Source organism: Ictalurus punctatus, chromosome 20, assembly GCF_001660625.3.
Source record: "Ictalurus punctatus breed USDA103 chromosome 20, Coco_2.0, whole genome shotgun sequence".
In the NCBI taxonomy this organism is placed as follows: Eukaryota; Metazoa; Chordata; class Actinopteri; order Siluriformes; family Ictaluridae; genus Ictalurus; species Ictalurus punctatus.
The window spans coordinates 21842424-21865226 of record NC_030435.2 but is presented as its reverse complement, the minus strand read 5'-3'; the positions used below and the strand labels follow the sequence as shown (position 1 = coordinate 21865226).

The window sequence follows — 22803 nt, the reverse complement described above, 5'->3', positions numbered from 1 at the left end:
TGTTTATTATTGTACTAAGAAAGATTCTTTAAAAAGTCGTCTCCGACTCGAACAGCTCCTGTGCTATCTGGAAAATCTGAGACGCTTTGTAGGATGATGCTGTCCGTGTCCAATGAATAAACTGAATGGATGCGTTTTTTTTTTTTTTTTTTTTTTTTTTTTGCGCAGATGTACATTTGCAAGCACATTTGCCTCGCACCTCCGTGGTTGTGGGTTCGAATCCTGCCTCCGCTGTGTGTGTGTGTGTGTGTGTGGAGTTTCCACGTTCTCCCCGTGCTTCAGGGGTTTCCTCCGGTTTCCTCCCCCAGTCCAAAGACATGCGTCGTAGGCTGATTGGCGTGTCCAGATTATCCGTAGTGTCTCCATGGGTGTGATATTGTGCCCTACGATTGATTGGCACCGTGTCCAGTGTTTCCCCTGCCTTCCAGTTCCCTGGGATAGGCTGCAGGTTCCCTGCGACCCTGTGTAAGCGCTATGGAACATGCATGGCTGCGGCTCTCTGGCTTTAACTTGAAGTCTTGTTGCGCATTTGGTCATGCACGGATCGTTTTCCAGTAGGAACACCATCACCCGGTTTCATTTGCTCTCGTTCCTAGGAACGTGAAGATCTCCGAGCATGACCTCTCTGAGATAAACGATACCGAGGTGCGTGCTTTTCTCCTTCTCACACACACATGTGCTTAAAACTCATATTCAGTTCTAATTACAGTGCAGGATTTATAAATAACACTTCACGTTGGGGTCTTCCAGAAGCACCTACGTCAACGTGATAAAGTACTGCGTAACGTTTCATACGGCCTAGAGGGATGCGACAGTTACCATGGAAATGAAATCTAGTCTCCGTAGTAGTGACGAGAGCATCGGCGGCGTTTCAGGCACACGATCGATGCTTATCAGTTGTTCTATCTCAATAGACTTCTCGCATTCCAGACGATTAGTGACGAGCGAGTGTCCGGCGAGTTTCCTCTGTCTGGGAAGCCGACGTCAAACTGGCTCCTCCCCTTCCGACACCCCGGATTCGCGGCAGCTGTGTATAGAATCTCACACACTCTCGTTGTCTTTCCGTTCTCAGGCGGAGGCTGATTTCCCAGCGGTCCTCACTGGAGACTCTGGAGGACATTGAGGAGAACGCGCCTCTTCGCAGGTATGGAGACGTTCACAGCATGCGCGCTCACACACGCCTGTTTTATTTCTTTCTTTATTTATTTATTTGACATTTTTGTCAATACTGAATCTCACTGTTATTAGAGTATGTCGCATTGAACCGGTTCTTTGTCGTATTATATTGAATTATTGGTGCTTTAAAGGTAGAAAGGTCCGCATCATATTGGACCTGCAGCATGATTTCATCCCGATCCCTTGATTTATTCTTTTTTTTTTTCCGGAACATCCACAGTATCCATAGAAACCAGGCCGAATGCGAGCTAAACGCGATACCGGTTCGTGCTTAACAAATTCAGCGGGGCCGAACGAATCGTTGTAGCTAGATCTTCTTGGAAGGAAGAATGCGACCTCCTACGTGACGGACAGATCACTCGATGATAGTAGAGTACGCTCATTCTACACTCTTCTCCGTTTCTCTCAGATGCCGAACCTTATCGGGTTCACCTCGACCAAAGAGCTTCAAGAAGGTCCACTTCATCAGGAACATGAGGCAGCACGACATCCACAACGGAAGGTACACACACACACACACACTCACAAAGATCCCATGAACATTTTGGATCCTTGACAGACAGAAAACAGCCGTTTTTATTCCTGGCACGCAGCCAGCTTTGAGGTTTTCCATTCGATTCAGAGTTTCAGAGCGATTCAGAGCTGTTTCATGTTAAAAAGAAGGCGTAATCGTGGTGGCGGCGGCGGGTCGGTGGTTACGCTTCTAAGATGGCGATCAGAAAAGTGCGAGTTTAAATCCCAGGACTGTTGAAGAAACACTGCGAGGTGCTTGAGCCTTAATTCATCTGATTTAACCTGTAAACATTTACAAATGAATATTAATCGTTGTTAATAAATAATCACAGTTGTAGTATAATTATGCACAGGTCCTGGTTAGTTCAGTTTCAGTACACCACATGACGTTCTAATAACGAATAGAAATGAAATCGCACGTACTTCTGGCGCGTGACGTGTAGTTCTCGTTAAAAGCGGACGTTTTCGGTCGTATTAAATTCACTCGGTTTAGGTCTCCGGTGTTGTTTCGACCCCTTGTTTGTTCTGTAGACTCGCTGTGCTTCAGGTGTGTGTATAGAGGTCATGTGGTACAACTTTACAGCGAATAAGGAGGAATAGAGCGGTGCGATTTTAACGTAACGGCTGCCGAGCGGAAATACGGCGGATTCGCGTCGTTCGTGAATCCGATTCGCGTCGAGAACGCGAGACGTGAGGGGGAAATACGTATTCAGACACTTCTTTGTTTTTGTTTCTTTAATATACTTTCAGTGCGTCTGTCCGCTTTAAATTTACACACGCTTACACACTTTTGACTTATAAATATGAAGGGGGGAAAAAATGTGTCATAATAAACATAAACAAAGATCCCGGTTACTACACTCTTGGACTGGCAAAAAAATAAAAATTGGGCCAAAATGGCGGAATATTAAGCTTTAAATGGTCTTAACAAGAAGTTATTGGTCAAGAAATTAGCAAATATTAAACATATATTAGACAAATAAAATATTAAAAAAGTATAACCAAAATATTTTATTTAAATATTAAATAATCGGTTTTCTCTTTGATTTCTTTAAGCTTTGTGGGTAAACTTCTTCTTCTTCTTCTTCTTCTTATTATTATTATTTATTTATTTTATTTAATTGTTATTTCTCAGGTCTCAGGAGTGCATTGGTTGAATTCTTGCTCATTTTCCGACCAATGATTTGTTGTTAAGACCGTTAAAATCTTCATGTTTTGCCATTTTGGCTCGGCCCGTTTTATTTGCCCAGGCGTGTGCATTCGGTTCGAGAACACGTAGGCGGGAAATTCATGGAATCGCAACTAATCACGCGCCATGCGAGATTTCACAGCGTACTCTCCGACTAACCAGAAGGAAAGTATTCCAGAAGCCACGAGTCGCTTGAGAAGAGTTGCCCCACGACCTGGAAGCGGCAGGAACGACAGTTACACGGAGAACGATACTCGATGAACTCCATCATCATCATCATCTTTGATGACGAAACTCCTCTGAAACATTCACACGCGAGCATGTAGACAATTCCGAGCTCTTTATCTTTACATTAAAGAACAAGCACAAAAGTGTCTGAATACGTATTTCCCCTCGCCGTATAGTAATAATTAGAACCTAGCACGTTATGAGAGCTTTAGGACGCGTCGTCGGAGAGTTTGTAGAAATATAAACGTTTCGCAGGAATCATTACTAACCGGTGTAATGATTTATGAACGTGTGTTTCGTAGAAAGTCATGCAAACAGTGTCACGTGTGTTGTTGTTTTCTCGTGCCAGCTGAATATTCTAAATCCTCACTATCATCACTATTCTTCAATAGTTCTGTGTTTTTTTTTCTTCTGTTTCTTCCTAAATGCATTTTTCTTTCCAAGAATGTATGCATGACCCCCCCCCCCCCCCCATCTTAAAATCAATGTTATTCACACTGTCACTCACACACCAGATTCTTGTGTGTATATATACATCTACTTATTTATATATATATATATATATATATATATATATATATATATATATATATATATATATATATATATATATATATATATATTTATTATTTCTAATGTATGGCTCCATCTCCTGATCTGTTCTCAGCATAGTTCGCTGAATTAGTTGATTTATTATTTTTTGTCTTTATAGGATAGTCCTTATCAGTGGCAGAAGATCCTTCTATAGTGTATTTTCTGTCCTGCCCTATCGAGATTGTAGCCAAACAGGGTATGTATTCCTCAGCATGTAAACCTTCTACTTCATCACGCCTCGCCGCTTTTACCTCGGCAGTTCCTCCTTATTTTACCTCATAAATGACACGAGTTTTACTTACCCAAATCTCTTCTCAAGGCAGAACGGATCAAGGATTTTATTTTATTTTTTATTTTTTACTCTTATTAAGATGAGGGATGAAAATGAGCTGCATTGCTAGCTGTAGAAGTAGTTCTTCCAAAATGTAAACAGTGCAATATTCTGTTTAGTGTTTATATCTTTATTTATTTGATTTATTATATATATATATATTTATTTATTTTTTAAATAGAGCTTTTCTGTGAGGAAGCAAGTCAGATTGTGAGGGAAAACATCTGAAAATTAGCAATCTGACTTCTTATTTGGGGCTTGCTAGCATACCCTACAGCAACTAGCATGTCGTTTTGCTAGCTGAGTATTTACTGGGAAAATTCTTGTTTCTGACATGAAACCAAATTTATTTTTGTGGAACATGTCCCTGTCCTAAATGTGGGGTTTTTTTTTTGTGTGTGTGTGAAAAATCTTAACACACTATCAGAATCTTGTATTATTTAATTGTTTGGAGAGCTGTTGTAGCTAGCAGTGCAGCTAGTTTTCAGACTCCTGCTTAATTATGTAAGCTAAACTCCCACAGGACTCTTTTTTTTTCCCACCCCTCCGTCTGTTCTGTTCTTCTGCTTCTTTTTTGTCCTAGTTTCTGGAATGATTAAGGGGGAAACACGTAGTTTGTCCATTTTTAGTTCTGCACTGGAAAAAAGTAATGGAAGCTTATGGCTAGCGCTAGCAGATTAGCATGATGAAGCTCAAAAGGTGTGCTTATTCTGCTGCTTCACTTTTATTACTGGACATGTTATTCATGGATATTAGTAGTTACATTAATTAACATAAAGCACGATTGATGCCCCCCCCCCCCCCCCCCCCCCTTCTCTTTTTTTGGTGCTGCAGCGTAATCAGCGTTTATCGAAACGATACGGCTTATTTTCTTTTCGCTCCCGTTCACAGCTCCAGCATTAGCCTCTATAATTCTTGGCACTATCTAAGCCTTGGCACCTGCTTATTTTTCATTCACAACGAATGACTGAAACATGTTTTTCTTCTGGAAGGAGTTAATGCACCTCGGGCAAAACCACGGCGTGGACGCCCGACCGCAGTTTTTTTTTTTTTTTTTTTTTTTAAAATTAATTTCAACAACAGCAGCTCCGAGGCATACGAGTTCACAGTGTTGGGCGTAATTATTGCCTCATGACTCTGGGTTATGACCTTGAGAATGAAGCTTTGTTTACAGATCGCACACTGAAAAAAAACCTGAACGAAATAAACATTAACGATAAACATTATCGGTTGGAGGAAAAGAAATGCCGAACTCCGGGTTCACTTAATCGCGTGAACCACAGAAGTGCCTTAAAGTCAGTAAGTTATGTCCATATTGCAACTCCTAACAATAATTACTTTGTCAATGGTTTACGATATAATCTTGATATCATCATCATCATCATGGCTTAGATTTGGCTTAATTTTTTTTAAGAATGTTCGATCTTGTATATAAAAAAAAAACAAAACCCAACTATCTGTCTACTGCTAGCATGCGTTATTTAGCGATATCTAATCTTAGCTTATATTTTACACGTCTCCCTCTTTTCTTTTCTTTTTTAACCAAGCTAAAAAGCGTTTTCCACCTGCAACCTTATTTGGAGAAACCTCCACCCTGGCAAGCTTGCTCCTGTACTATTAGTGCTGATGAATGATGTAAGATTACTCTGGAGGGCGTCCCGAATGAACGTGACTCCTGCCGAGACTCCTTTTCAGTCAAGTCAGGCGCATCTCTTCTGCTTGGAACACACCTCGTATGATGCTTTCTGTCTAAAACGTCCCAAAAAAAATAATCAATGCTGACTAGCTCGATAACGTGCTCTGTGGGAATGCTACGGATATTTGTGCATGATTGCAACGCTGTGCACGTTGGGCACTCGGGCATTTTTGTATAAACGCCATTCGAAACTGGACGCTGTAGCTGTTGGGCTCATGCTCCGCTTCAGCGCTTTCCCCGCTGTAGTAATCTGTCCGGCGTCCCCCTGTTCGTCTGATTGATTTTGGCACAGGGAGCTGACAGACGTATCAGTTCGCTCTCCGGAGACACTGATGGTTGTAGAGAGTAGATTGGGGTTTTTTTTTTTTTTCGTTTTGGATAGGAAGTGTATAGGGAGCGCTTGCCTCATGTTCAGTCACTACATCGCTGTCTAGGCTTTCAGCAAATAAATGGGTGGTTTTGGAAATCAGCTTGGTGGCTGTGGGATTCTCGAAGTACTTCTGGGTTTTCTTTGGAACACATTTTTCCAGCTATAAAAAAAAATGGATGCTTGGTGGCTAATCTTTTAATGGCCGGAATCATTCATAATTCTTTAAAGGAATGATTACAGCTTGGCCATAAAATGAAATCGACACAAAGTTTGACCAACGCAGTCGCTCAGAGAAGACATGTTTGGTGTTGATTTGAATTAGTTTCGTACCGGAGATACGAGAGCCATTTAAGGCAAGCCTGCTTAGTAACTCTATACGCACGATTAAACATGCAAACCAAATTTGAACTGTATTAGCCGTATATCATCAAATTCCTTCTAACATACAGTTCCACCTTTAAACTTCGAGCCGCGCGTCCTACCAGATGGCCACCGTTCAAGGTGGAGCCACGACTGTTTTAAGCTCTGTGACGACTTCTTATCCACGTTTATACACAACAGCGTGTCTGTTTTTGAGCTGCTACACGACTCGATAAACCAGTGGCCCGTAAGCTTCACTTACTCGTTAGCCACATTAGCCTTGTAGCGTCAGTCCAAAACGAAAGACACCGAACATTTCTTAAAACAACGAGTAAAGAAAGAATTGTGTAAAATAAACATTTTTTCGTAAACTTTGTATCATCACGATATCCGTTGTGTAGTATATTTTTATTCTCTTCCGACAATCTGTCTTCTAGCTCGGCCTCGGATTCCTGCCTCAGTATGATGACATGCTGACGGTTGGAAACGAACACAAGACTTCCTCTTGCACCATAAAAACAGACAGGATGTTGTTTTTAGCCTCCTTTATTTATCTATCCATCCATCTTCTATACCGCTCATCCTTCCTTCAGGGTCACGGGGGAACCTGGAGTCTATCCCAAGGGGCATGGGGCACAAAGCGGGGTACACACTGGATGGGGTGCCAATCCATCACAGGGCACAATCACACACACACTCACACACCCATTCATACACTACGGATAATTTGGACACGCCAATCAGCCTACCATGCATGTCTTTGAACTGGGGGAGGAAACCGGAGTACCCGGAGGAAACCCCCGCAGCACGGGGAGAACACGCAAACTCCGCACACACACGGCCGAATTGAACCCCCGACCCTGGAGTTGTGAGGCGAACGTGCCTCTAAGCCTCTGTGCGCTCCATTATTTATTTATTTATCTATCTATTTATTTATTTATTCCTGCTCATTTGACTCCACAGAGCCAGATTTAAGAACTGGTCACATGATTGGTAGGTTTTAAAACCTGTACACGCATGGCAGATGTCGGTTCGAATGTCAAGGTTTTTCCTCAATATTCACATTTAAGGAAGCGCAAGAATTTCATCCCCGAGGTGTGAAATGTAACACAGGGGTGAAACAGACCACCTTAAACGTCACGGCTAAATCACGCTGCATTCCTGTAAAGGAAAATATTTATTTTAGTTCATAGGTTCAGCAGTTACATGAATCGGTTCCCTTTTATTTTGCATTAATTCAGAATCCCACACCTATAATAATAATAATAATAATAATAATAATAATAATAATAATAATAATAATAGGAAAAAGAATGTGTAACTATTTATATAGCAACTTTCACACACCTATTGTGATCATGATTTTTAGTCCTTTAGCTATAAACACATGACAAGATGTGCTGTTATAGGAAAATAATCAACGCTGTGTGTGTGTGTGTGTGTGTTACTGTCACTGCCACAAAGTTGATTATTTTCCAGTAACGGCACGTCCTGAAGCGTTCTATTCCTCGTATACCGCAGCAACTTGCCAACGATGACCTCTAAATATGACGTGCTAAATAGTAGGGATCATCATTTTAGGTTTGAAGGCTTTATAAAGCAGCGCTATGAATTAGGGTGTGAACTAGTTCCTTAAAGAACGTTAATGATAAAAAAAAATTGAATGAAATACTAATAGGTATCAAATCACTGAATGATGGAAAGGAAATGTTAACGCTCTATCGCATGAATTATTACATTTAGATCAAAACAAAATTTGGGGAGGAAAAAAAAATGTTTAGGGAGGGCGGTAAATTGTGCAACGGTGGAACGGATCATATAGTCAAAGATAATACAAAATGGTATGAGATTATAATTCCAATTATTGCATTTTCCAGACTATAAATGGGGGGGGATTGGCACCTAGTAAGCATGTAGAAGTTAGAAAGGGAATTACTAGAAAGAAAGAAAAAAAGTACGTGTGTGTGATTTATTCGCTCAAAATACATACAAAAAAATTAGATCCAGACATGTTTTGGGCGAAGTATGTTTTTAAATCTTGAAACCAAAAGGTACAGTTGCAAAATGTCTGAAATCACAACAGTTTCTCTTACTTTGAATGTGAAAAATATATATATAAATATACTATTAGAGAAGCCTCGTGTCTTTTTTATTTTTTTATTTATTTATTTATTTATTTTTATGTAGGCCAGTTCAGTTATCGCGTGTTGTTGCCATATGGCGACAATGACATTTTACCGTTTAAACAGCGCATTCAAAATATATAAACGTGTTTAAATGACCCAAAAAATATATGTTCACTTCATACTTTAAGTAGTTTTGGCTATAGATTGAAAAATGTATACAGTTTTGATTGCCCTCCGCTGATGACCTCGTGATCCGCCATGCCGTGTGATTGCAGAACAGGACAGTCGTGTGACACGGCAGTTTTTTAATTTTTTAAAAATTATTATTATGGCAAAGTTAAAGCTCAATTTTTTACAGTTACGTAAGAAAATAGTAGTTTTGTACTATTGCTCATCAAAAAATTGGAGATAAATGAATCGTGGCCATACGGCAGCGCCGTGCAGTAAAGGATTGCGTCACAGATCCAATAAAACGGATGTTGGAAAAATAATTCACCGTGCATTCAAGTGTGTGATTAAAATGCTAGATTTATAATTGTGATTTTTAAAAAAAAAACAAAAAAACAAACTAAGATCATCAAGCAGTTCTTATTTATTTATTTATTTGTTTATTTATTTATTTGACCCTGATTTATTCAACCGGACAGCACGTGATGTTTAATATAGAAAGTGAAGCATTCACGCAACACTTATTGAGTCAAAAATCACACAATCACTAAAGCACACCACACACACACACACACACACACACACAACCACCTAAACAGCATGACAAACAGCTGCCATGGTGAGTTCAGGCTGAGTGATGTTGCAGGCTGGTGTGTATGTTAAGGGTTTGGTGCTCAGAGTGTGTGTGTGTGTGTGTGTGTGTGTGTGTGTGTGTGTGTGTGTGTGTGTGTGTGTGTGTGTGTGTGTGTGTGTCTCACCCTGGCAGGGACGGTGTGAAAATGGAGAGCGGGCGTCAGCGTCACCCCTCAGGCGGCGTCAGTGCCAAGGAGATGGTGATCGGGCTGGAGGGCGTGGAACTGGGCGCTGACGGCAAGGTGAGGCAATTTAATACGTGTTTATTTTATAACTGTTGCGTTCTCTCGTAGGTCCAAAACACCTTCCGTTTCCAAATATTACTTTTCCAACAAACAAACAAACAAAAAAAGAGACGACATTTTATAGGGTTAAGTGACGGAGATGTTTATTTCACACGCCCGTGTCTCTACAGACGGTGTCCTACATGCAGTTCCTCTACCCGACGAACGTCCTCGGCCGGCGCAACACCATCGACTCCACCTCGTCCTTCTCTCAGTCTCGTAACGCCAGCCATCGCAGCCTCATCCTGGCGCGCGCCAACAGCCACCAGAGCAGCCTCGACACGGGTGCGTGTGCCAGCTCCTTTCACCGCCGTCTCATTTCATTTAACAAGGGTCTGCTCGTGGAGGGTCGTTCGGAGGTTTGGTTACGTACGAGACGAGAAAGGACGCGCACGTCAAGGTCAAATCTGCACATTCTGCGCTTTAGTTTCGGAGATTATAGCTCAAATCGAAAACGGTGCGATAAAGTTTTTAATGCGTGGATCATCGAGAGAGCTGGATGAACAGAAGAGGACGTGAGCACGTGCTGTTATTGGGGGGGGGGGGGGGGGGTGTCAACAACGAGGTGGTGTGATTTCCTGTAACAGTTGTTAAAGTCCAAATTGTTGAGTGACGCATCGTACGTTTTATCCATTTATAGTTACGTTTAATGTCGTGGAACCTCGGTGAAACAGGCTATTTATATAGCAACTCTGTCGAAGTTCACACACACACACACACACACACACACAAAAAAAACAAAAAAAAAAAAACACGTCATGTTACTGAGAATCCACAAGCCCTGCTGACACTGGAGACTCCTTCCAGGAAACGTCCCCATGTCAACAAGTAGATGTTTTTCCTCAGTTAGTCACGCCAGGATTCCGCGAGGTTCCGGGCGCAGAAACGAACACAAAATCGAGCAAACGCCGCGATATAGCGCGGACTCGGGCCGAGACGCGCCGCGTGACGTCATCACGACGCGCGTCAGCCGAAGCCCTCTTTCCATTCCCGGATACAAGGTCTCTGGGTTGTTTATTAACAACCATCGCTGGGAACGAGTGTACGAGCCGTTACCATCGAAACCACAACGTCCTAGAGCGAGCACGTCAACATGAAAAGCGCGATCTCATTTCCAGCCGTTCAAAACTAGTCACCCTCTGACCAATCAGAACTCGAGAATTCAATGTATATTACAACAGCGAGTGTGTTTTTAAAGGATCAGATTTGACCCCCCCGGTTATTGCCGATGTTTATTTTGCTCTGTCATGACCCGCAGGGAACGAAGTGGGAGATTTCAGGGACTACGACCCCAACCTTCTGGACGACCCTCAGTGGCCGTGTGGAAAACATAAACGCGTGCTCATATTTCCTTCCTACATGGTGAGTTCGGGGTTTCAGCATAAACACGCAGATACGCACTCACTCCATCACGGTCCTGCTGGCAAACTTTAAACATCACACTGTGGTGTGAAAATAAAAAACAGAAAACTGAAGCCACAGAGCGACGGGTAGATCTTATATATATATATATATATATATATATATATATATATATATATATATATATATATATATATATATATATATATATATATATATATATATATATATATGCGAGAGAGCGTAATTATCATTTCGCTTGAGACGCGATGTCCGGTAGCACGACGACACAACTCGAGAAGTCTCCAGTAAACTTCTCAGACCCAACCGTACGACTGAGATCCAGACTTCTTCTGTCCTGACGAGAAGTTCTTCTTTTACACGTGGTTCTCACAGGCCTCGGGGCTCGGATTAGCGAAAAAAAAAGGAACAGAAAGTCCTCGTGCAAGTTTCACCGCTGTTAAATAAAAGCAGAGGAAATCCACCTGGTGCTCAGTGAAGTACGGACGGAGAAAAGAAATCTCTCTCGCACCTCGGCGTTCGTGTCTTCCCATGTTCGCGACCTTCTGAAAGATACTCGCGAAAGAGCACCGAGTGACTCGTCCGATTCCCGAGAGTCCGGGCTTTCTTTAGCGTCGTCTTCCTGTCTTTCGGCGCTGCACGTTATCACGTCTTCGGGTTCCGACGGAAACGACTTCTTTGTCGTGTTTATAAAATACGAGGCTCCCCGGTTGGTCTCCCTGCGCTGGCGATGTTTTTGTTTTTGGGCTGAATAGCACGCTTGTGCTCGAACAAAAAGTCCTGTCAAGGGTTTCTCTTTTTTTTTTTGGCCCCCCCCCTCCCTCCCTTCTTCCCCCTTCCTTCTATTGCTGATTTAAAGTCATGACCGTTTCTTTTGTGTTCACGAAGGACGGCTAGTAGGACAGAGTGCATGTTTTCGTCCACGGCACCACAGCTCGACGGTCTAAAAATACACGTTTCAAAAACTCAAGCGGTTATAAAGGAGATTCGTCTTTTCTTCTTGATCCGCTTCCCAGACCCCCGCTCTCGAACTCTGTTTCCAACGCGCCGGTTTTCCATCGGGAACCGCGATCCGTCAGGGTTTTGGCGGCGGCTGCGCTGAAATGACGATGATCCTGTTCGACAGAAGAGACGAAGGAAGAAAAGCTTCCTGTGTAATTCCGTGTCCCCATGGCGTCTCCGCTGGACCGTCTCTCGATTTATTTATTTATTTTTTTTTTTTTTTTAGCGGGGGTGAACGAGTCACGCTCCGACATCCCGAACCTTCAAGAGTCTCGGGGCGTCTGACGGAAACCAGGAGTTTGGTCTCTGAGGAGAAATGACGGCCCTTTTCCCTGGAACGGTCACGACGATTTTTCTATCAGAATCGTACAACTATTTATTACAACAAAACAAAAACAAAAATTGGGAATAAATAAAACCGTTTTAATGCACTTTTAGCATCGTTAAAGTTGGGGGAGGGGGCGGAGACTCTTCCTTATAAATATATCGATCAGATCATTGGTTTACATTGAGTGGATTTTTGACGATGATGACGGATAGACGATATCCGACGAAACATGTCACATGCTAAATCGTTTTAGATGAGAATTCGTCATTAGATACGACACTAGCATGTCGACTAGCTCGTGATCATCTCCAGCCATCTTTGTGCTTCCATGCAGACCACGGTTATCGAGTACGTCAAGCCCTCCGACCTGAAGAAGGACATGAACGAGACGTTCAAGGAGAAGTTCCCTCACATTCGCCTGACGCTGAGCAAGATCAGGAGGTAAAGCCGTCCGACTATCGCGTAACGTAGTCGAGTGGACGCGAGCGGGGCCGATGTCTGATGTCTGCCGTCTGCTTGTGTGTGCCGCAGCCTGAAGCGAGAGATCCGGAAGCTGGCCCAGGACGAGTGCGGCTTCGAGGAGCCCACCGTCGCCATGGCCTTCGTGTATTTCGAGAAGCTGGTGCTGCAGGGCAAACTCAACAAGCAGAACCGCAAACTCTGCGCCGGAGCCTGCGTCCTGCTGGCGGCCAAGATCGGCGGAGACCTCAAGAAGCACGAGGTCAAGCTCCTGATAGACGTAAGTGTGCTCGGGTTTCAGCGGCCGGCGTGTGTCGCGGAGAGCTAGGTTCCTCGAAAGCGCAACTTGACAGCGTCGTTGTTTAAAGATTAGATTAGATTAGATTAGATAACGAGAAACTTCATCAATGCTGAAGGAAGACTGTAGTTCTTTCATGCCAAAGATTGGTTGCTTATGTGATTTGGGCCAGTGTATGACGTGATTGACGTCCTCTTGCACATTTTTGTAGCTAATCAGAGCTAAAATCCAATCAGAGCTCGGATCATTTTCTGGACGTACTCTGTGTTTTCGGCTACAGTACTCCTTTAAGCCACACCCACTACAGCATTCTTGGTTGATGATTGATCCTGCATTAACCTTTATGCTCAGTTTAGCTCAGAATTTAGCTCGTTCTCCTCTTCAGCGGCTCGGTTCGGTTTCCCTGACGAGCGTGAAATATTTCTTAAAATGTCATTTGTCAGGAAAAACATCAGGCCCTTTTTGATCCAGGAGAAACGGATCGGAACCAGAAGACGATTCACGTCTGCGTCCATAAATGTTAATGTAGCTTAAATTGAAAAGGGATATCAACAGCACAGAGCAGATTGAAGTGAGCTGAACTGAACACACACACACACACACACACACACACACACACACACACACACACACACACACACACACGCACGCGCGAGTTAAAGCTTTCCCACCGTGTGCAACTTTCATGATGCCTCGGTGTTCGGTCCTCGGGCTGCTGTATAATAAATAAGCTGTGGTATTTTTGCTCTGCAGAAACTGGAGGAGAGGTTTCGGGTGAACCGGCGCGAGCTGATCGCCTTCGAGTTCCCCGTGCTGGTGGCGCTGGAGTTCAACCTTCACCTGCCGGAGCATGAGGTCATGCCGCACTACAGACGCCTCCTGCAGACCTCCTAGCAGCAGCTCCTCGTCAGGAGAGACCTCTCTCCCTCTCTCTGTGTCTCCCTCTCTCTGTGTGTCTCTGTGTCTCTCTCCCTCTCTCTGTGTGTCTCTGTGTCTCTCTCCCTCTCTCTGTGTGTCTCTCTCTGTGTCTCCCTCTCTCTGTGTCTCCCTCTCTCTGTGTGTCTCTGTGTCTCTCTCCCTCTCTCTGTGTGTCTCTGTGTCTCTCTCTCCCTCTCTCTGTCTCCCGCTGTCTCTCTCTCTCACCCACGATGTGTCTCTCCCTCTCTCTGTGTGTCTCTCCCTCTGTGTCTCTCTCTCTCCCTCTCTCTTTCTCTGTCTCCCTCTGTGTCACTCTCGCCGTGTCTCTCTCCCTCTCTCTGTCTCCCGCGGTCTCTCTCTCTCACCCACGATGTGTCTCTCTCTCTCTTTCTCTCACTGTCTCCCTCTGTGTCTCTCACTGTGTCTCTCTCCCTCTCTCTGTCGCTCGCTCTCACCCTCGATATGTCTCTCCACCTCTCTGTCTCCCTCTCTCTCTCTGTGTGTGTCTCTCTCTGTCTTTCTCTCACTGTCTCCCTCTGTCTCTCTCTCTGTGTGTGTCTCTCTGTCTTTCTCTCACTGTCTCCCTCTGTGTGTCTCTCTCTCCTGATCTGACCCCCAGAGAAGCTCTATGCACCTGACCATGAACCTGGATGTTTTTTTTCCCCCCTGGAAGGGAGAGGGGAAAAAAAAAAAAAAAACATTTCAGCCAAAGTTTCTGAAAATCTGATTGCCTGCCTGCGCAGTTGTTTTTTTTTTTTTTTTTTTAATAGACTCACAAACGACTGTTTGGTTCATGTCCGAGCTTCTGCAGTCACTGTAGTGGAGAATGTTTTTTTTTTTTTTTTTTTAGTGCATCCTTTTCATCGTGGATCTTTCTTTCTTCGTCGCTGCATTCACTTCTTCGCCTCACCCTCAAGGGAAGCTGTTGCATGTCGCATTGTTTATAGCCTTAAAAATCCACCTGTGAATGGACTCAACTTCTCGAGATGACGACGACTGTTTTTGTTTTAAGAAGGACCTCGTACGTTTTTACAAAATAAAAAAAATTGCACTTTTGGGGAAAGGGGGGAGGGGGGGGTGTTGGGTGTCGAAGAACGCTAGAGGTCAAGGACCGTCATTTCCTCATCACATTTCTCACTAAAATTCGTTCGAAGCAGCACTCCGTGTTTCCGAGCAGCAGACGCGTTTGAGGGGTTTTTTTTTTTTTTGGTTTGGCGTTTTTTTTAAAAAAACAAAAAACGAATAACTAGATGTGGTGGTGTGACGAGCTGCCATCGCGGTTACTGTCCCCGTGCTCTATGTTAGAGTGGACTCTCGGCACGTTTCTAGTGCTACGCTGGAGGAGGGAAGATGTGGACGAAAGGTCATACTGCAGAACAACAACGCTGAAGATGTCGAGTCAGCGGGAAGTGTGCGCACGCGTGCGTGTGTGTGTGTGTGTGTGTGTGTGTGTGTGTTGTACTTTACTACAGCGCTCAGTGTATCGAAGACCTACGCAGTATTAACACACGGCCCAACTTCGATAGCTAACTGGGCCAGGAATTCCTTCGAATCTTTTACTTGCTCTTTTTTTAAGCTGGTCACGCTTCAAACCGTAGACATGATGATTGTTATCGTTTTCGTTTTCATCACAAAATGATGTGAATTCCGCGTGGATGATTGGGCACATTTCAGACTCTCCTTTAACCGTGGAGCGTGAAAAATCGGTTATCATATTTTCTGGATTATAAGACACTTTTGTTTAGTGTTTTTTTTTTGTTTTTTTTTAAAACACAGAAAATTTCATGTATATTTACACTTTTAGCTTTAATATAGATCCGGTTTGTGTTACAGAAGCTGCACTACTCCAAAAGATTACACTTCATGTTAATGTGGTAAATGAACAGAACAGTAAAAACAAAAGCTTCCTGTACCGTCAATTACGTTGTAATCTTTCGCCTTAAATAATAACAATAAGTACGTTAATCCAGCTTTCTCAAAAGTAGCACCAAGAGTCTCTTTAAAGCCTATTGACCAAACGGCCGAGAGGAACGTACTACGGAATTCCTACGCTGAAACGAAGGGCGGAGTCGACCCCGTTGCTACGGGTGGATGAATAATCCGCCGACGCGAAGTTTTTAAAGCTTTTTAAACACCAACAGACTGCCGTTTACGATCGCTCACGACTCGGTCCGAGTAATTCAGGAGTCCTCTTTACCCCGCCCTTACGTTTTCACAGATTTAGGACGTACTTTTAGGATTGAAACGCTTTGTGAAGAAGAAGAAGAAGAAGAAGAAGAAGAAGAAGAAGAAGAAGAAGAAGAAGAAGAAGAATAAAAAAAATAAATAAATAAATAAAAAAGGTAGTTTTATTTCAAATAAAACACACCCAAGTCGAGAGATTCTCCTCCATCCGTTTTAGCCTCAGGAAACAATACAGAGTTGAACTGTTGCAACACTAACAGGACAAAAACTCAACTGAACGAGAGGTTTGCATTTGCATCATGTGCAATAACAAACACGTCTTGATTTTTTTTTTCCCCCCTTCTCTCGATTCTTAGCGAGAATTCAGAGCGTCTTATATTCCAGGAAATACGGTACGTTTCAACGGTAGCAGATTCCCGACGTTGACAGAAATGCTTGACGAGAACTTTTAAGCTGTTATTTCCATAATCAACTGAGGATGTTTGCAAAAAAACAATATAATTAAAAAAAAATTAAAAATAAAAAAAAAAATTAAAAAAAAAAAAAAAAAGAGAGAAGAGAAACACGTGTAAATATGCCGTTTTGCTTGTTAAATAAATAAATAAATGAATAAACAAATAAATAAATAAATAAATGGAGAATCTGTCATTTTGTCTTTGTTGTCGGATTGAGATTTAGGATTATTCGGAGGTGCAGGGAATGAAACGTCTGCACAGCTCCGAGGATAAGGAGCGCAAAATTATGACAGATTGCTCTTCTTTACCGTTTCTGGTAAGTGGTGAGCTTCGTGTACGTGTTTTAACACCGGTAAACGGTGTAGAAATCTAAATCATCTGAAAATCATTCGTTACAGGTAATAGTACAACGTAGGCATTACCAATGCTGATAAAAACTGAAGTGCGAGGACGGGAAGGAAATTCATCGTGGTATAAATAAATAAATAAAATAAAAATAAATAAATAAAATAATGTATCTGGGTCAAGCAGCAGAATGAAACTGACTCATGGTGGCATTGTTTAAAAATACCAAATCTAACCACATTTCGTGCCACTTCGGTGCGTCGGTCTTCCGTTCTACTTTAACCAGAGAACGTCAGGAGTCATAAAATGAAATGATGTCTAATCTAACATTCTGCACTGCTTATCATCAAGCGATATAAGCTTATGATCAATGATCTTTTAAAATATAACCACAAAGCCAGAAGTCATAGCCACCAGGAAGTCTAGGTGTTAGCAATGCCAGAAGCACCCTTAATATGGACCTCAGACGTGAAGGAAGCTATTTCAGACGACGTTCGACCTTGCTGGGACCTTGACCCTGTTTGGAGCAATTCCTAAATCTAAAATCGGTTTATCTGCTGGTTATAATGATCCTTATATCCTATTATAAATCCTACAAAGTCATTCACTCTTGAGATGTCCAAATCTAGAGGTTGGCACGTTTGCCTCACACCTCTGGGGTTGGGGGTTCGAATCCTGCGTGTGTGTTTGGAGTTGATGTTATCCCCATGCGTTAGGGGTTTCCTCCGTGTACTCCAGTTTCCTCCCCCAGTCCAAAGACATGGAGGCTGATCGGTGTGTGAGAACGTGCCCTGCAATGCGCTGGCACCCTGTCCGGGGTGTGTCCCCCACCTGAGGCTCCTGGGATAGGTAGAAGGCTCCGCCCAACCCGGTGTAGAATAAGCGGTATGGAAAACAGACGGATAGATGAATTTCACGTGAACTAATAATACATTTGTGTTTTGTTTCCTGAAACGCTGACGATTTAACCCGATGCTTAGTTATGGAAAAAACCCCGGGTCCTACGAGACAGCCCCGACGTGCGCCGCATCCGCGCCGCACTTCGACCTCGGAGCAGAGAGTCATTGAGAGCGACATTGAAACCAGCACGTTTGTTAATAATTGTCGAGGTCTGAATTGCACCGCGTCTGGCAGAGACGTGTTTACTGGCTCGCGGCAGCGATAATCCGTCCGGCCTATCAATTAACAAGCGCAGACGTTATCACGTTATCAAAAGTCAGACTACATACACAATCTCAGATGCAGCCATAAACATGGAGCACATGGGTCTCTTCAAAAGGTCTGATGCATACCAGAGGACGGTTCGCACACTGGGCCAAGATAAACATTACTGCGTAGTCACGCTGCGATCAAAACAAAACACACGGCCATGGAGCTGGCTTAACCGCCGCCATTGAGCCACTAATTCCCCCTTCGGATCGCCATAATCAGGCTCTATTGAGGGTCTTTCCTGAGTCGTGGTTACATCAGTGACCCTCATTGTAAGCAAATATGTGGCGGTAGTCACTTTGGCTGAGGTAGCGATTTAGCTCCTTCCCCTCCATGGTGACTCGGTGTCCCCTCTGCTCTTTGGTGGTGGGCCCGTTTGTAAACAAGCCCGAACGTGGTGCTGAGGATTTACCGCTTCACTTTGAACAAGGTGACTCACCGGACGTTTACACGACCTCTCGAACGGAAAAGAAAGAAGGGCGACACTCGCGGCGTGAAGCCAATCCCTGCTCTCCTGCACCCGAGACGGATACGCGATGCCCGCTGCCTCGGCCTACTGTCAGACGACCTCGTCTACTAAAGAACCTGTGACGCAAAAACAAAAAGGACACGGAAGGAATCTGGGTAAGGTCATGCGGCATTAAAGCAAGCCTGCTCGAGTGTACTTTAACCCACATGTGAAAGCAAACACCGTTCCGCTCCATTAAATGTGAATCTGGCTTGCAAAAAAATAAAGAGCATCAGGGATGAAAACATGCCATAAAAGGGGTCGGTAACATAATGAAGCACAAATATCTTACCATACTCGAAGAAGTTTCCAAGATAAACAATAAGACAATCATATGCTGTAATCGGCTACTTATACAAGCTGGTCTATTGTAGAGAATGAACGAGGGCCTAATGAGGACCTGAATGTCTAGAGCTGCTATGACGCAAGTGAACATGTTTCGCAGACATTCCACAACACTAAATGGAACTACAAACAGATTTTTAAGAAAAATTAAGTACAAAATACAAGGTAGAATTTATTCAAATGATCCTAAGAAATAAAATTTGCTCGTCTTGGCAAACCGCTGTGTTGTAAGAGGAATAAAACACGTCAGGACGTGCCGTTATAACAAAAGGATTAGATACCGACGGGTTGGTTGCAGTACATGTGCTAAAATTTCCCTACAACGGCTCGCCCCAGAAGGGTTTTCATGGTTATCGGACTTATTAGACGGTAGGTGGTTTGCTCGGCAGGTCTGAAAGATGACACTGATTAACAGTGTACTAGGAAATGGTTCACAGCAGAAGCTACTCGATCTAGAAAGTAGCTAGCTAAAGAGGGATGATTTCGATTCCGAAAGCAACGATTCGATATTTGATACCACTGAATCAACTACGATACGATTCTTAAGGCAACGATTCGATATTTGATACCACTGAATCAACTACGATACGATTCTTAAGGCAACGATTCGATATTTGATACCACTGAATCAACTACGATACGATTCTTAAGGCAACGATTCGATATTTGATACCACTGAATCAACCACGATACGATTCGATATTTGATTATTATGATACGCCTGAATCTGCTATGATACAACTTTGACTCTTTCATAAAAAAAAAAAAAAAAAAAAAAAAAAAAAAAAAAAAAAAAAAAAAAAAAATAATAATAAAACCCCAACACCCCCACACACCCCAATTTGAGTTAGTAGCCTCTAATTGAGGTGGGAGCAGCTTGGGGTAGGCCTCTTCACACAGCTGGGGCAAATCACATAGCTAAAACAATCACATATCAGTTTAAAAATAAATTGTGAATACTTTTTAATATAGCAGTCGGTCCTTTTTTTTTTTCCTCCCCAATAATATGTATATAAATATTTTATTTATGATACGAATTTGATCGTTACACCCCCTAAGTATTGGCTTACAATTTCACGTCACTGAATGACAAACACATTTACAGACTGCAGAAACTGTCCAAGCGTTTAATTATGAGGCTGGGAAACGGTGAGAGTCATTTTTATTTATTTATTTTTTTTAAAAGCGGGCGACTTAAGCAGTTCTAGCCTTTAATAGTTTTCCAAAACAACGTAGAAATAATACCAGTTTCTCCAATTTCACCCGTCGAGGCCTCTCTGTACAGCATGTTACGTTGGACACCGTGGAAATCCCATTTCTTTGTGACTACTGAAAAGGATCCGGCGTACCGTGAACCGCGTCGAGCGTTTCCTATTTATCACGGTGTACACTCATACTCCTGATGTGTCAAATGAACGCACCATCTGCGGCGCCATCCATCACTGCAAACGCCGACGGACTGGTGCCGCTTTAATTGCTTGTTTAATTCGCCTACTGCTGGGATAAACTGACTCGTACAGGGCTTCAGTAATTCATTAAGCCCTTTCCTCCTGTTAAGGAGTTTAACGTGACATTTCAGAGATCTAAAACAAAAAGGACAGAAATGAAGAAGGATTACAGAATAAATCCTTTACCACTTTTAGGTAGAATATCAGGGCCTTTTACTCACCGGTTTGCTCATGTACAGTACACTGATTAGATCGTTAGTAGATTCAAACTACAGTTGAGGTCGGTTTACATACGCCACGCAGAATCTGTAAAGTGTTCGCTATTTTTAATTACCACCTTTATATGATTTAGTCGTTAGTATTGTGGTGTTTAATACTTCCTGGACAGATTATCCTGTTGTGAGCTAGATAAAGACAAAACGAGAGAAAGTCCCTTCATTAACATTAGTATGCACGGTGTACACCCCCCCATCTCTCTCACTCTCATTAAGGACATGAGCTTTTCAAGGAAAAAAAGCTTACACAAAAGGGAACTGAAATCTTCCCTTCTGCCAATACAGGAAGACCGGATTGTAGTTAGTTCCTCACACCGAGGGCCGATGAAGAGAAATATCTGATCTTAATAAAAGATGAATTGACAGATGGTATGACTGAAATATAAATAAATAGATTATAGCCCGAGTCTGCTGCTTGTTCTCACACAGATTACAGTATATCCAACAGATAGAAATAAAAAACACCAGATTATGGTTCTGAGAGAGAAAAGCAGCAGGTGGAGCACAAGTTTCATTTCCCAGGTATTTTTGTTTAAAAAGGATTATCAAAAGGGTCACTAAATTTAAAAAAAAAAACAAAGAGACAGACCTACAAAAGGTAGGTTACATAAAAATGGGTCAGTGGAGACTACAGAAAAAAACAGAATGAGTGTTTTCAGTGCATGCTGGTGCAGATACTTTATATATAGCTACAGAGCACCACCATGTGGTTGAGCAGAAACCAAAAACAAAAAGGATGTGAGAAAAATGGGGCAAACCTCTTTAAATGGCTAAAAATAGAAGGCTGTCACTAAAGGCAGGTTTGAAACCCCTTTAAAAAAAAGAGATCGGGGTTAAATTCAGGCATAACTGGTGCTCTTACTAGAACATCACTAGCTGTGAATGTTTAAGGTGTGGCGTTTTGTTTGCTGCCAAGGGTGTGGATGTAGGTTTACCCACAAGGCATAGCAAGCACAGTAGTTTTCATGCTGAGAAACCACCGTCGAACTGATCACGAGTCACTGATTTAACCGATTTTATTATTGTATTAAGGAAAGTGTTGACTTAACGTTTCCCCCTCCCCGATTACAACACATGAAACAAGATAAACAGCTAGTCTAAGTGATTATATTTAGGGCTTTCCCCTGCCCCCCCCTTGTACAAATAACTTGCAAGATATTTAGAAAGTGGTAAATACCTTATAAGTGTTGGTTTAAACCATGACCTCAGCACAAGTGTATGAAGTAGCTGAGAAAACCAAATGAGGAGGAAAAATTAAGTCAGATGTTTTGTAAACACAGCTCAGCCAGCATCTGTAAAGTAAAACTGCAAATTTTAATGAGGGAGGGGGGTGGAGAGAGGATAGGTTGTTACGGTTGTGTCCACAAACTTTTGGTCAAAGTGTCTATAAATGTGTATACACAAAGTGGCATCACACTTGCATCATGAGTGTTTGTGTTCAATCAGGTACAAGAACTACACAGTAGTAGCACTCCTTTATTGCAAAAAAAAAAATAATAAAAAAAAAACCATACAATATTAAAGTGTTATCCACCGTGAAATGCAGTCTTGAACAATTCAGTACATTTCAAATTGCAACATTCATTTAAATTACGTTAAAAATACAATCTCCCACCCTCGCTGTGCCTCAACAGTAACATTTCTTCCGTAATTTCTTCAAGAGCTCGCGTCTTCTTGATTGCCATGTCGGTCTTACGGCTCCGTTAGGGCGTGACCTACAACACTAAAGCATGTACACAGCCACAGTGGGTCGCGGCGTGTGTAAAAACACGCACTATGATCTAGACTTCAGTCTTCTGGTGTGCACTAGTGTGCAACATGCCTCACCAACATATTATAATCTCCCATTTAAACTTCATGATCACCTGGAAATGAGGTACAAGAACATGCTGTTCTAGAAGACAGCACTTCAGAATAACCGGAAAATCCTGAACCGAGGTCATTCTACGTCCAGTGCAAGTGCACCACGTGTGGTTCT

At 42.6% G+C, this 22803-nt stretch overlaps 1 protein-coding gene across 2 annotated transcripts in view; it reads left to right on the top strand.

The window, feature by feature from the left end:
• The window catches only part of cables1 (Cdk5 and Abl enzyme substrate 1), a 36089-nt gene that overhangs the window by 8662 nt on the left and 4624 nt on the right, over nt 1-22803 (top strand). Inside the window, exons 2-10 of one of the 2 annotated variants that reach the window (XM_017495628.3) lie at nt 1073-1144; nt 1586-1678; nt 3819-3896; nt 9518-9626; nt 9800-9953; nt 10927-11030; nt 12716-12822; nt 12913-13120; nt 13892-18873. In XM_017495628.3, coding sequence (XP_017351117.1) covers nt 1073-1144; nt 1586-1678; nt 3819-3896; nt 9518-9626; nt 9800-9953; nt 10927-11030; nt 12716-12822; nt 12913-13120; nt 13892-14032 — 1066 coding nt within the window. In that variant the 3' untranslated portion in view covers nt 14033-18873. Of the gene's footprint in view, nt 1-1072; nt 1145-1585; nt 1679-3818; nt 3897-9517; nt 9627-9799; nt 9954-10926; nt 11031-12715; nt 12823-12912; nt 13121-13891; nt 18874-22803 lie in introns of those variants that run through there. The other variant, XM_017495630.3, reaches the window with a different exon arrangement.